The sequence below is a fragment of the Lathyrus oleraceus genome, chromosome 4, assembly GCF_024323335.1.
Source record: "Lathyrus oleraceus cultivar Zhongwan6 chromosome 4, CAAS_Psat_ZW6_1.0, whole genome shotgun sequence".
Taxonomy (NCBI): domain Eukaryota; kingdom Viridiplantae; phylum Streptophyta; class Magnoliopsida; order Fabales; family Fabaceae; genus Lathyrus; species Lathyrus oleraceus.
The window spans coordinates 117,841,307-117,855,044 of NC_066582.1; the positions used below are offsets into that span (position 1 = coordinate 117,841,307).

The 13,738-nt window shown below is 33.7% G+C and overlaps 1 protein-coding gene across 1 annotated transcript; it reads right to left on the reverse strand.

Moving 5' to 3' along the window:
• Positions 1-2,269: 2,269 nt before the first annotated feature.
• LOC127136288 (cytokinin dehydrogenase 1-like) lies at positions 2,270-3,712 on the reverse strand. Its single transcript, XM_051062868.1, has 4 exons — positions 3,635-3,712; positions 3,573-3,586; positions 3,157-3,211; positions 2,270-2,794 (listed from the first exon to the last, which is right to left on the reverse strand). The coding sequence occupies exons 1-4, from the start codon at positions 3,710-3,712 to the stop codon at positions 2,270-2,272; spliced, it is 672 nt and encodes a 223-aa protein (XP_050918825.1).
• Between the last annotated feature and the right edge of the window lie 10,026 nt (positions 3,713-13,738).

Genomic DNA, 13,738 nt, shown 5'->3' on the forward strand with positions numbered 1-13,738 from the left:
CTAAACTTGAATCACCTATCATATAATTTTCACCAAATAATTCCAAATCACCACCTCTAAAATGAAAAACCTCAACATCAAAAGAGGTAAAATACTAATAAATCTAGCATATAATTTTCAGCAAAGTTGAATCATCAATCATATAATTTTCACCAAACAAACAAGTGGGATTCAAAAAAAATTGGTTATCGAAAGAGGTAAAATTAGGGGTGGCAATAAAATCCATTAAAGACATATCCATCCAATCCCTCCAGTAATTAATTCATCTAATCCATCCATCAAATAAAAAAAAGTTAATGGATTTGATCCAATCCATCCATCAAACCATATGGATGGATTCAATCCACCCATCTCATTTTATAAATCCATTGGACAATGTTTTATTATTTACTTATTAAATAAAATAGTTTATTAAAACAATATCGAATATTTAAATTAAACAAAAATTATTTTATTAAAAAACAAAAAGAAAAACATTTCAAAGATAAAAAATGAAATTCACTTTTCTCAGAAATAAAACACGTTCTCCCTCCAACGGTTCTAGAAGTCCAACCAAACAAGAACCCTAATTTCTTCTTCCCCCAATTTCTTCTTAACATTTGACACTACAAATCGAAATTCATCTCAACAATTTTGTGCTACAATTGTAATTCATCTCAACGTTTCAGTGCTACAATCGAAATCCATCTCGACGATTCCGTGTTACAGTCGTAATTCATCTCAACATTTTGGTGCTACAACATCGCAAATTCAAATCAACACTAACAATTTCTCATAGTAGTTGTCTCTTTGAGGTAATTTTCCATACACGAACTCGACATTTATGAACCAATTTGATGCATATGTTTTATAATTCTTATTCATCTGTTACATTATATTTTAGCAGTAATAGTAATGATGAAAATTAAAATGAAGTTGGGAAAATGAAAACAAAAACAATTCAAGTAACAATTTTATTGAAGACTACTTTGTTTTTTGTTTTAATGCAGTGTGAAAAACCATTCAAGTCTTATCAAGAGAGCTTCCACATACGTCATTGTTATGGCTTCTTACTCGACACTCGATAATGTTTTTGTACACTAGTATGATATTTCTAGAATGTATAAGTGTGTTACTCACGATGATGCCATTTTTGATTGATATATAATCGTGTTTATATGTTAAGTTGTGATAATGTATGCTGATAACAAAATTTTATTGTTGATGTAATACTTGGGATAATGATTATAACAGAACCATCAATGCATTCTGTGATTGAGAATTTGTGTGTAATGTTAATATCTTGGTATGGGTTCATGAATGATTGTTTCAAATTGTGATTGTTCCATAGAGGACTTGGTTCTAAATTGTGATAATGCATTCTGTGACTGAGAATTTTCTCAGTTGTTCACACTTTGCTTTATAGGACATCTGATATTTTCAATATTGCTATTTTGTATTTTCTGTCAATCTTAAGACTTTGGACAGAAGAGATATTTAGGTTTGTTTGGATTTCAATTTCTATGTTTAATAGTAATAAGTTGCATCAGTAATGTGACAAACAGGACAGAAAGATGACATAGTGGCTATCAATGTAATTATTTGAAACCATATGCATACATAAAGTAGCTACCAGTAGGAGGTCTACAATCCGACCGATGATCGCTTACTAGTGTTAACTCAGTGTTGAAGTTGTGTTGGATTCCTACATTGCTTAGGTTCATGGAGTGTTAATATATGAGGGCAACCTCACCCTTTAAGCTAACGTCTGGGATGGTATCCAAACCTATTCAAAGAGATGTGTCGTTCTTGTTGTTTATGAAGTTTATGAAGATTATGGATGCTGACATGAACCAGTTACTATCCCAAAAGCTTAAGCTATAAGTGAAGAATGTGTGACTTTTTTGTTTTGTTTACATCTCTAACATATGCTTCATCCTTATATAGTTTCACATCTTGAGAATATGGAATGAATTACTAAAATTTATTACCCTTGATGCTAGCTAGAATGTTAACTTTTTATTCTGTTTTTGTTGTTCTTCCATTTCACTAATGAAAATTTAATAATTATTTCAGTCCTAATGTCGCTTATAGTTCTGGCTTCAGACCAATAACCCACCAGGTGAGCTAAAGGCAAGTCAACCAGACTTGCTTCTTTTATTGTTTTGTGATGGTCCCCAAATTCAATAGGAAACCATCCCCAACAAAAATAGTCATGTTGAGACATAGAGTATCTTAGAAATATACAAGGTTTAGATATTCTCTTTTGCAAATACACTTTGGCAGTACATCAATTTGACAAAGTACCACCAACTGTCAAATGCAAATAATCTGTCCAAGATCTTGGTGCCAAACCATACTTCAATGTCTCATTCAAAACATTTATCCACAAATCACCTCCTGAAACATCCACATAAGGAAACTCTCCATCATACACCTTAATCCCTTCAACTTTAAGCGATTCCATATTAATCACAATTCCTCCATGAGCTTGAGCTTGACCTTGAAGCGAATGACCATGTCCTCTAGCCGCAACCGTTAACTCCGAGCTAGGACCTAAACTCCATACATGCTTTACAGTAACTGCAATATCAGAAACTGATTTTGGATGAAGCACTGTCATAGGATGAGATCGGTACCGGTTGTCGAAATCTCTAGCTTCATTTTTAAGGTCAAGTTCATCAAAGCTAAAGTTTCCTTCTATAGGAAGTGATTTTAAAGAAAAATGGATACTTGCACCACGTACGACAGTTTTTTCAGGCAATTGATCATCATCCTCTTCATGTGTATATTGTGGGACAATTTCATTGAATCTCTATATTTAAGATATCAACACAATATATATCATATATTTCAGATATCAACACATGGAGGAGTAAAAAATATATGAACACAAGACAAAATATATATCCTATATTTCAGATAACATAATATTCTCACATAACACAAATAACTCTTTTATGTCTTTCCTGCGACTTTCCCGCTCCGCTGCTAACGCGTCTTCAAAATATTTCTTTTGACTCTCAAACTTCCTCTCAAAATCTTCAATAGTTTCTTTTTGCACCTGATTGAAGCTTTTTCTAGATGTACCAAACCACACTCTTAGGTCAATCTCATCTCCAACACCACGGACACACCCGTCATGCTCCTTTGGTCTTATTGCTTCTACTAATATACCTTGTCGTAGTTATGGAACAAAGGAACCTTCACGGGCCGACATAACCAAAGAATCCTACACAACATGGTAATATATACATTGTTAATTACCAAAGCAATTTAAATAACACATAACACACGCACAACAAATCTAACTTATAATTTCCCCAGTAACTAATCTTGATGCATATGAAGTGTAGTCTCTATTTGGTCTTTGTCGACCCCTTTTTAACTTATCATATCATGATGGTCGAGATGGGTTGTGACTATGACTCATGGAGTCCTCATCTCGTAGTTGTTGTATTTTTTCAGTAATCATTGTTTTCTCAAGTTTTCTGTATCCCCCACGAGACAATCTATGTGTGTATTTGTTTTTTTCTTTGTACAACTGTCATGCTTCACTTTTAACCAATTTTAAACATAGTAAGAATATTAACTTGAATGGTTGTATCTATAAAGCATAATCATAAAATTATCAGAAAATACAATTAGTACTAACCAGGATCTCCTCAAAACTACGAGACTTGACAAATTTTTTCCAAACCTTCTTGTCAAGAAACTTATAACCCACCAACATGTACCAGCATAAGGGATCCACTTTTTTTTAATGTAGTTGCTTGTGAAACATGACTTAAAGCCCCACCAACATGTACCAGCATAAGAGATCCCTTTTTTTTTTTCAACTTAGGATCATCGGAAAACTCAAACGTCAACTACACCGCTACACCAATAAGCATGTGTCGCAGTGAGAATCGGAGACCAAGCTATTAGGTTAACTTGACTCGCAAAACAAAATGTCACCACCGAACTTTAATTTATACAAGGGAAGGGGAAAAGATCAAATAACCCATAAATATGGAATGCAAAACAGTTCAATAAAGAGATTGAAGGTTTAGGGGTTTGTTATAACAAGGGAAGGTACTATCACCCTAATCATCTATAGTATCCTATAGGAACCTCTTGAGATATTTGTGTTTGGTTACTGTTGTTTGCTAAAGATTAGGGAGATGACAAGAGAAATGTGTTTTATTGCTTTTTTGATTTGAAAAGACATAAAGTCTTGTGCCTACGTACCAATGAAGGATCAAAATCTCGTAGTTCGGGATACAAATAACAAAAGGGTTTGTTTAGTTGATTTTAGAAGAAGAGACAAGTTGTCATCTTAAGCATAATACTCATCTAAACCACCACAAATATGAGAAGATGGATCTTTGCATCATTATGAAGGAAGGGATCCAATTAGATATAGAATATACAAGTATGCCACCAACTCCTTCATATAGAAAAGAATCAACATCAATTTCAATCATAATTATGGGGTAGGATATTTATATCTTAATTATAAAGATGATTCATGTCTAGTCTCTTTTGAGAAAAAGTTTAAAGTGAAAAATCCAAGTGGCAAAAGTTTTGAATGAGATTTGTGTTTTTAGTCTTATAGAAAGAGTTTGATATGCTTAAAGTGTTTTGAAGCATTTATGAAGAAAGAAAGTTTGAAAATTCAATGACCTAAAGTCAAGGTTTGTTTATGAAAGAAGTTCAAGTTTAAAAAATCCTAAGATTGGACTAGGGTTTAGAAGAGGATAAAGAAAACAAGGTGGGTAAAGGAAGCTACAAACACACACAATGAATATGCACATGACAATAAGTAAAATATAATCCCTTTCCCTTGTATTGAAACATAAGAACAAGTATCATGCAAGAAATATCATGGATTAATAATATGCACTAAGCAAGCATATGAACAAATTACTACCATGTATCAAGCTTAAATATCTTAAGACACCAATCAAGACCATCAATAAAGAATAGAGAAAAAGGCATGGAATAGAGAATAATTCATAACACATGGATCATATAAGCATACAAGCATGTTAAACCTTAAACAACTATGCCATGCATCAAGACTAAACAATGTTTAGGAGTAAGTCCAAAGCACATAAAAGCATCATTTTATGACAAAAGTTCACATCATACAAGGGTTCAAGTCATTAAGTTCCATGTCTCTAAGGTTCATACATTAGGGTTTCAAAGCAAGTCATCAATCATAAACATCCATGTACTTCAAGCACAAATCAAATAAACAAGTTATCATCAAGTCTAAGTCCAAGTATAATCAAGGTGTTCAACACATATGGATCAAATGGGAGAAAATTAATCATGGGAAAATTGAATCAAAGCATAGTTAAATGAAAAATAAAAAGAAATAAATAATAAAGTTTTTTTTTGGATTTTTTTAATATAAAATTAAAAACTAACGGAGTGTGTTGGTTGCACCTTCAAAAGCACTTTCAGATGAGAAATAATGATCCCTCTAACTTCCTTGAGTCCCCAGGAGTGTGTTGATGATGAAACAATGGATGTATTCTGCGTGATTGATCATTGCAATGAGGCCTCCTTTATAGTGAATGAATTCAGATTCGGTGTAGTGGTTATTGGTATTGTTTGATGGACTTTGGATCAAATCTAAAAAAATGGTGAAAAGTACAAAAATAAATTTTCTTTTGTTTTTTAGATAGAGTAAGATCAAAGCAATATCTATTTACAAAGCTCCAAGCAAAAGTGGTTGAGAAAAGTGATCTTTATGGAAATGGCAATGAAGCTTTATGGCTAAATGATCCATGAGTGGTATGTTGTTTGGATAATGGTTCAAGCCTTTGTGTAATGCATCAATGGTTTTTATAAAACACTCATTATGATGAGATTTAAAAGCATCATAGGCTAAAAAGCAAGATCTTGAGATTTGACTTTGGTTTGAACATGAAACTTGACATGAAGATGGACTTTCAATTTGACCTAACATGTTAACTTTCCTTCTTTGGAACTCCTAGCTCAAGTATGAGAAATTCATCCCAATGGGCTCTTTGGGAAGATTTTACCATCCTATAAAACTTTCATGTTGGACATTTTAATAGATTTATCTTGGATCATGGAGATAATTGGCCATCATTGTTGACAATCTTAACTGTTAAACACTTGGAAAATTTTCCAAGTGTTGAACAGTTTTACAACTTTGAGATCTCATCTTCATAACTTAATATTCCAATCCTTATGAGATATTTGGTTCATTATTTCTACAAAGTTTAAGTATGTAACATCATCTATAAGTATATCCTTTTATCATGAAAAAATTATGGCTTGAGGAAGAAGTCACAAACTTGTAAAATGGGCTTCATGAACATGCAATTTCATAACTTAGAGAAATTTTGAAAACCCTAGATTTGACATTCTTGAACTTTTTCTTGATTTCCTTTATTTTCTTGATCAAATTAATTCATCAACCATATTTTCATGATTTTTGACTTGAGAAACCCATGGTTGACCAAAAAATCTCAAAAGTCAAACTTTGACCTTGAGCAATTGACTTTTCATCAGATGAATTCTGAATCTTCAATGATCAATGAATCAAACTTCTTTAGCCAATTGAATGACATGAATAGATCATAATGAATCACTTGAGGACCTTGAGTCATATTTCAAACCATTATATCATGTATTGGTAAAAAATTCAACATCAGAGCAATCTTGATCAAAACCCTAATTTAGGCATCAAATGAATTTGGAACTGGTTGATCTTGAATGGATGCAATCTTGAACTTGATTATGATGAATGGAAATAACTTGACTATTTTGAATGAATGAGAAGCTTGAATTACTTAAGAATGCCCATAATCTTGACCAGTCAATCACTTGAGCTCCTTAAACCAACACACCTACCTTGTGAAAGAATCAAACAAGACAAAACATATTTTTGTATTTTCATAAGGTTAGTAATGCATAAAAGACACACACATGAGATGTTTCATGTTATGCAAATGATGAAAATTATATGGGATCTTAGGGGTAAAAATTAGGGTATGACAGATGCCCCTATTTAAGTTTTTTCCATTCGAAGATATGAAGATTGACATTTTCATCTCGACGAGATGGGAGAGACTTAAGTACAAATATGCATAATTTTGACCCCTAAGATGCCACAAAACGATACGATATGATATGAATGTAGACAAAGGTTCCGTGGGGAATAACACCACCGGGGAATAACAACAAACTAATCTACCGGGAAAGGATTAATGTTACTGGGAAAGGATTAAGATTACTAGGAAAGGATTAAGATTACTGGGAAAGAGTTAAAACTTCGCTATAAAAAAATTGCAATTCTGACAATTGGAAAGATAGGAACTCCACTAGGGAAGAGACTATCAACTACAAATTGTAAGGTAGCTTCACTAGGGAGAGAAATATTACCTAGACTAAGCAAAGGTAATAAAATCAGGAAAAATATCGGATCATAATAGATTTCTCAAATAAAGAGATGACCACATATTCAAATAACGAGTCCAGTTGAAGAATAAAAAACTTCCATTAACATAATACGATTTAGTTTCTTATTTAACTAATAATCCACTCAGAAAAAGTAAATAGACCTCCCATAACGCTCTGGGTTGTAAGCCACAAACGAGTCTCAGTTTCTTCTTTAATCAAGTTTTCTATTTCAAAAGGGTAATAAACCTCCCCACGATTCTGGTCATAAACCACGAACGGGTCTCAGTTTCTTATTTAATCAAGTTTTCCACTTGAAAAGGATAAAATAAACCTCCCTAACACTTCAGGTCAACAGCCCCGAACGAGTCTCGGTTTCTTCTTTAATCAAGTTTTCCACTTGAAAAGGGTAATAAACCTCCCCACGATTCTGGTCATAAACCACGTGAAAAGGATAAGAAAACAAGCTCCTAAAAGGGTAACCATTTTCTGAATTGATAACTTCAACGGGTATCTTTAAAGAGATGTCGGTCAGTTAGTTTGCTAAATAAATTTCTCAAATAAAGAGAAAATCATATGTATGGATCTTCATCAAACTTCTCACCAGCATTTAATGAGGAGATAACCATAATTTGATAACAGACTTACTGGGGAAGTTTCCATTAGCCATGGTTTACATTGCATGAAACAGATAAAACACTTGTAATAATCTTCGACAAACTCCTCTGACGGAATTTTCCAGAGAGATAACCATCTGATGAAAGGAAAATTGATATGTTGATCTTCAAACTTCTCTGGCAGAAACTTCTCGGAGAGATAGCCATTTGATGAAGGGTAATTTGAGGTATTGATAGCTTCATTGGGGATAGACAAACATATCGGGAAGAGATTACCATTTGTCATTCACAAGGAAATCCAGGAACAAAACAAGCTTCTCAAATAAAAGATATCACAACTCGTTATTGGGTATAAACTTTAAGGGAATGTTGTAACAACATTGTTGGGGGAATAAAATTAATCTTCAATGGGGAACCACCAATAGATTCTTCCTGAGGGGACAAAGTATTCAAAGGTGCAAAATAAATGCACTCTCAATCCAAGTTTCACAACCTAGAGACACTCAATCATTAAAATCGTCAGAGACCGACTTCAATCCAGGAATAAACTGGAAAGAAACTGTCAAACAAGACATTACCCAACAAGTAACGAAACCCAACATGGTATTTACCCGATCCATGGACGGAAAGGAAAGCAAAAGAAAAGTCTTCCACGAGGGATAACTTAGTGGGGAAATAGAAAGGATATACACTTTCTGCTTAAGGTTGACAACTCTATTGGAGAAAAGAAAAGTATTAGTTGGGGAGAAACACAACCAAGGTGAAGTAATCACATCAAGAAAATGCGAAATGAATATGACTATGAATTTAGCTACGCATGATCTTGTAAGACCCCAATTTTTACCCTAAGATCCCTCATGCAATTTCATCATATGCATTAGCATTGGGATCAAACCTTGGCATCCTCCTTACCCCTCTCTCATTGGGTTTGTTTTGGGAGAGATCACAAAGCACAATGTGATTGTATCATACTTGTATATTATCATTTTACTAACCAAATACCAAAAAGACATCTTTTCAATTGCGTAACTTTTTGTAGGTAGGGCATGATCCTCATTGATATATCAAGTCCATATCAAGGGTTTGAGACCCTCATGACTAAAAGCACAACCATGGATTGACCCACAAATGTTTCAAAGCATAATATATGAGTCCCAATGATCTCTACATGTTATATTGATCAAGTTTTCTTAAGAGTTTGGAGGTGATTTGCCTTGGAAACCCTAGTTTGACTGAGTATCTTGAGTAACTTCTCCAACAAGATATCTCACCAATTGATCAAATTTCTCAAAGGATACTTCAAAATTCATCATCTTATGCATATAGGATCTACCATGAGCCTAGAAATCCAAGAGTATTGAAGGTTAGCAAGTTGGTTGGTGGTGGTTGGCCAGATGAATTCATCTGATCAAAACTGGGTCTCCCTAGACGCTATCTACTACACTTTTCACCATATGAAAATTATTCCAAGAGAAACGTTACTCTAAATGACATTCCAAACAACTTTCATGTTGATACCTAGAGCTAGTTTTCCTTGGAAAATCATTTTCTATGTTGAAACATTATAGGTCATTTTGTCCAAACCCTAATTTGAAAGTCAACTTCCCAAGGCCATAACTTTCTCAATGTTTATGATATGAAAGATTTACAAGTTTCACAATCAAATTCAAGATGTCTACTTTAACTTTGATGTTTGTAGTAAGAGCTAATTCAACTTTTATGAGCATGTGATATGAGGATACATTATAGGTCATTTTTGACCTATACCATTGAACAAGTGATTTTCCTCAACTTAAAAAATGCATAACTCTATCATTATAAATCCAAATGACATGAAATTGGTGACCATTTTTAAGGTCTTTGAAAGAGATACAACTTTGATGAATACACTTTTCTCATTTGAAGCTTACATAAAAAGTTAAGCAAGGTGGAATATTGAGATATATGGCTTGACACTTGGAAAAAATTTCAACATGTTGAAATTTCCAAACTTCCACCTCAAAATTCACCATGATCCAAGTTCCAAATGAAAACGTTTCCAACATCAAAGTTGTTCCCCTTGATCTAAGACTTCCAAAGAATCAAAGTTTGTGCATTTTGGATAAAGTTTGCTAGGGCTGCGCATGGCTTTAACAGGTCTGCATGATTGGAAGAAAACAAATGCCAAAAATCCCAGTTCAGATTGCCTTGACATCCAAGCCTCATTTGAACTTTAGAACATTTGCAACTGGATCAAATTGGATTGCTTCGTGGCCCTGTGCACGCCCATGCAAGCTTGTGCATGAAATGTCCAAATTTAGCAATTTTTCAAGTTTGCAAATATCAGTCCCAATGGCTATAATTACAGGCCCTTGGAGCTCAATTCAAACACACCTTGCGCGCTAGCTTTGCCCCCCAATTGAAACCCTCATCGTTCAAAGGAAAACCTGAGAATTTTCAACTTGAAAATTGAGTTTAAATCTCACTGTTTGGAGATTCAGGAACTCCAGGATCCAAAGCTTTGTACCATTGCCAAACCTCTCTTGCAAGCTTCTCAAGTGTGATAAGATCAAGGTTGAAGCAAGAAAGATCCATTTTTGCACAACATTGAAGGTAAATTTCAGAAAACTTCATCTCTTCGATTCTCACTCAATTCTCATCAATTCTCTTGGATCTTTGGTTGTCTGAAGTCCTACCAATGTAGGCAAGAAGATTGAGTTGCTTTGAGGTCAAATCGAAGCAACTCAGTTGTCACACCTCAAAATTCAAATACTCATATCTTTTTATATATTTGGAGTTAGTTGAAATTGAGGTTAGATTCGTGCTCTACGCCATTTTTTCTTTCAGATCATGTCCTCCTTATTTATTTTGGTGATGGTTGAGGGTGGACCAGCCCGGTGAGGTCCACCAGAGAAGAAGACCAGAGCCCTGGCTCCCGCGGTGTGTTGCCACGTCTCTAGACCACATGATCCATTTGAAATATTTTAATCTTAGGCGTTGGTTTTGATTACCACCTGTGTGGCGCGCTGACTAAGTTCCACCATGGAACGCGTGTTTCCACCACTTGATCTGCCACCTCAATTAATGAGGGAGATCAAGTGGCTCACTTTTTATTTTTGATTTTTTGATTTTTGTTTTAATTCATTTGATTTTCATTAATTCATATTAATTTTAATATTGATCCAAAAAATATGAGAATTTCACCAAATTTTTTTAAATAAATTCATCTTTCATATTATGAATTAAAATTATTTTTTGGGTCATTATTAATATTTTTCATGATTTAATTGATTTTGTGATTATTTTTAATTATTTAAAAATACTTTTAAGTCTTTAAAAATTCTGAAATTTTTTCTCCAAGGTCCTTTGACCTTGTTTGACCTATGATAAATCTCATGGCCATTTCTTTGGTGTTTTGATGAGGTTTTTTAGGAATTTGACAAACCATATTTAATTTAAGTGCATTATTTTAGTATTTTTAAATTGAATAAATGCAAAATAATTGTGTTGACCTCTTGTGATGGTTTGTGTAAGTTTGGCTTGTGTTGTTGGGCCTTGATCAAAGTTGATTTGACTTTGCTAGGTTAATATCATTGGATTTAGGGGATTGATGGAATGTACATTCCATCTCCCAAAATGAATGAATGGTATTAACTTAGTAAAAGTCCTCTTTTGACCAATTTGAGTTATGATCCATTCCCCTCCCTCTTCATCTAATTCCCCTTCTTTATGCATTCATTTCATTTGGCCTATGACATCTCAAAATCCTAAGGCTAGTTGATTACAAAATCAACATAAGTATGGATGAGATTAGACCACCTCTTTTTCATATTCTTTTTTTGTGTGGTATATTTCATGAGGATAGTCCATTATACTATGTCTGTAACATGCATTAACACCAAAATTCTATTGCCCGACCTCAAATAGTTGTGACTTCTACATAAGTCCAATTACGATTGCTTAACATAGCGCTAAATTTTTGACACAAAAGGCATAGCATTCTAGTTAGTGAGATTGTAAGTCTCCCCTCTTTCATGGTATTGTGTGGAAGCTTGGCCTTTTTTCCTTCCTTTGGAAGATGTCTTGGCTCAAGGATCCATGTTTGTGATAAGTGGATTGAGTGTTCTCCAAAGAATGACTTAAAACAAAAAAAGCAAAAGGAAAACAATACTAACTTCTAAATCATTAACAACTAACATTTAATTTTAAGCCATTTCTTTAATGCCATTTAATTTCAAGTCTATATTCATTTATCATTATTCATACCATTCTAATTGTTTATGTTAATGCCATTTTCACTTTGTCCATTTGGACCATATTGTGTGATATATCTTGCTTGTGTATATTTTGTTTGTTTGTGTGGTCTTTGAACATTAATGTACATAATAACAACAAAAACCCTAAAAAAACTTTTGTGTGGACTGTTGACTTGATCTTGGACAATTGGACTTAGAATTTAAGCAACATTCCTATGCTAAAGGACTTGGCCAATGTCAACTTTTGTGAACCAAGTGCTTACAAATTAAAACTTCATATGATACACCTTTGAAGATCCCTTTGAATTCATCTGCAACATGATCATTATGAAGCTATTATTTTGAACCTATGACTTGTGGAATTCATCTGCTACATGGGCTAATTTGAAGAAAATCATGGAGTGGCTAAGCTTGGATGTGGTTATATTTATTTGATGCCTTGCTCTTCAAGATTGATATAATATGCATTATGTGTTGCTTGATTCTAAATGTCCAAGGGAATTTGGATTTCTATATGACATTCTTGTGTATTGGATTGCTACCCATTGGTCAGATCTTTTCAACTCTTAACTTTTAATTTTGTGCATAGGATTAGTCTCTTCATATCCTCCCTGCTTCTTTAATTTCAAAATATCTCCCTCGTTTTAAAAATACTTTTTTGCTTGAACTAGTTTTATTCTAAACTTTGACCACTTTGCAAACTAGAAACTTTGGCCTTATGTCATTGCATTTTTTAAACTTATTTTCTTAATCAAACTTGTAAATAGACTTAATTATACTTGATATAAACTTTCAAAAATTCAAAAAGAACTAACTCATTCAAACCATTTTTAGGCTTCTGTGCCTTTCAAACTTAATTTTTGTTAAAAACAATGCATCCACTTTGAAATTTATACCACGAACTACGAGGTTTTGATCCCTCATTTTTATGTTGGTACGTAGGCACAAGTACGCAGGTCTTGTCAAACACAAAAAATATAATTAATGAATTCTTTTCTCATCCCCCCATTCTATTTTTTTGTAAATATCACCTTGTACAAAATACATATGCACACAAAAAAGGGCTCCCTAGGAGTACCTAGGACACTTTGGGTGCTAACACCTTCCCTCTGTGTAACCAACCCCCTTACCTGTAATCTCTGACATTTTATTAGTTTTGATTTGAAAACTTCTTACTTTTGGGTTTTGTTCGTACTTTTTCCTTTTCCCTTGGAAACAATAAAAGCACGGTGGTGACTCTAGTTTTATTGATGTCTAGCTTATCCATAGCTTGATGATCATGAATTTACCGCTACAGAAATTAAGTGGCGACTCTGCTAGGAAGTAGTCTCCAATGGGTTTAGCCTACTGTTTTGTGTGTATATAATTGTATATATGTGATGTATGTATATTTGTGTGATATAATCTGCTTGTTGTGCTTGGTGATCTCTGAGTCGTGAGATAAGTTCTAACCCGAACTTGAGTGCAATTAAGATAGGAGGATGGTAT

Coding starts and splice junctions, on each gene's coding strand:
- LOC127136288 (XM_051062868.1), bottom strand. CDS start 3,712: ATGTTGGTGGGTTATAAGTTTCTTGACAAGAAGGTTTGGAAAAAATTT. Junction 2,795..3,156: donor TGTTCCATAACTACGACAAG/GTATATTAGTAG, acceptor TCTTAAATATAG/AGATTCAATGAAATTGTCCC.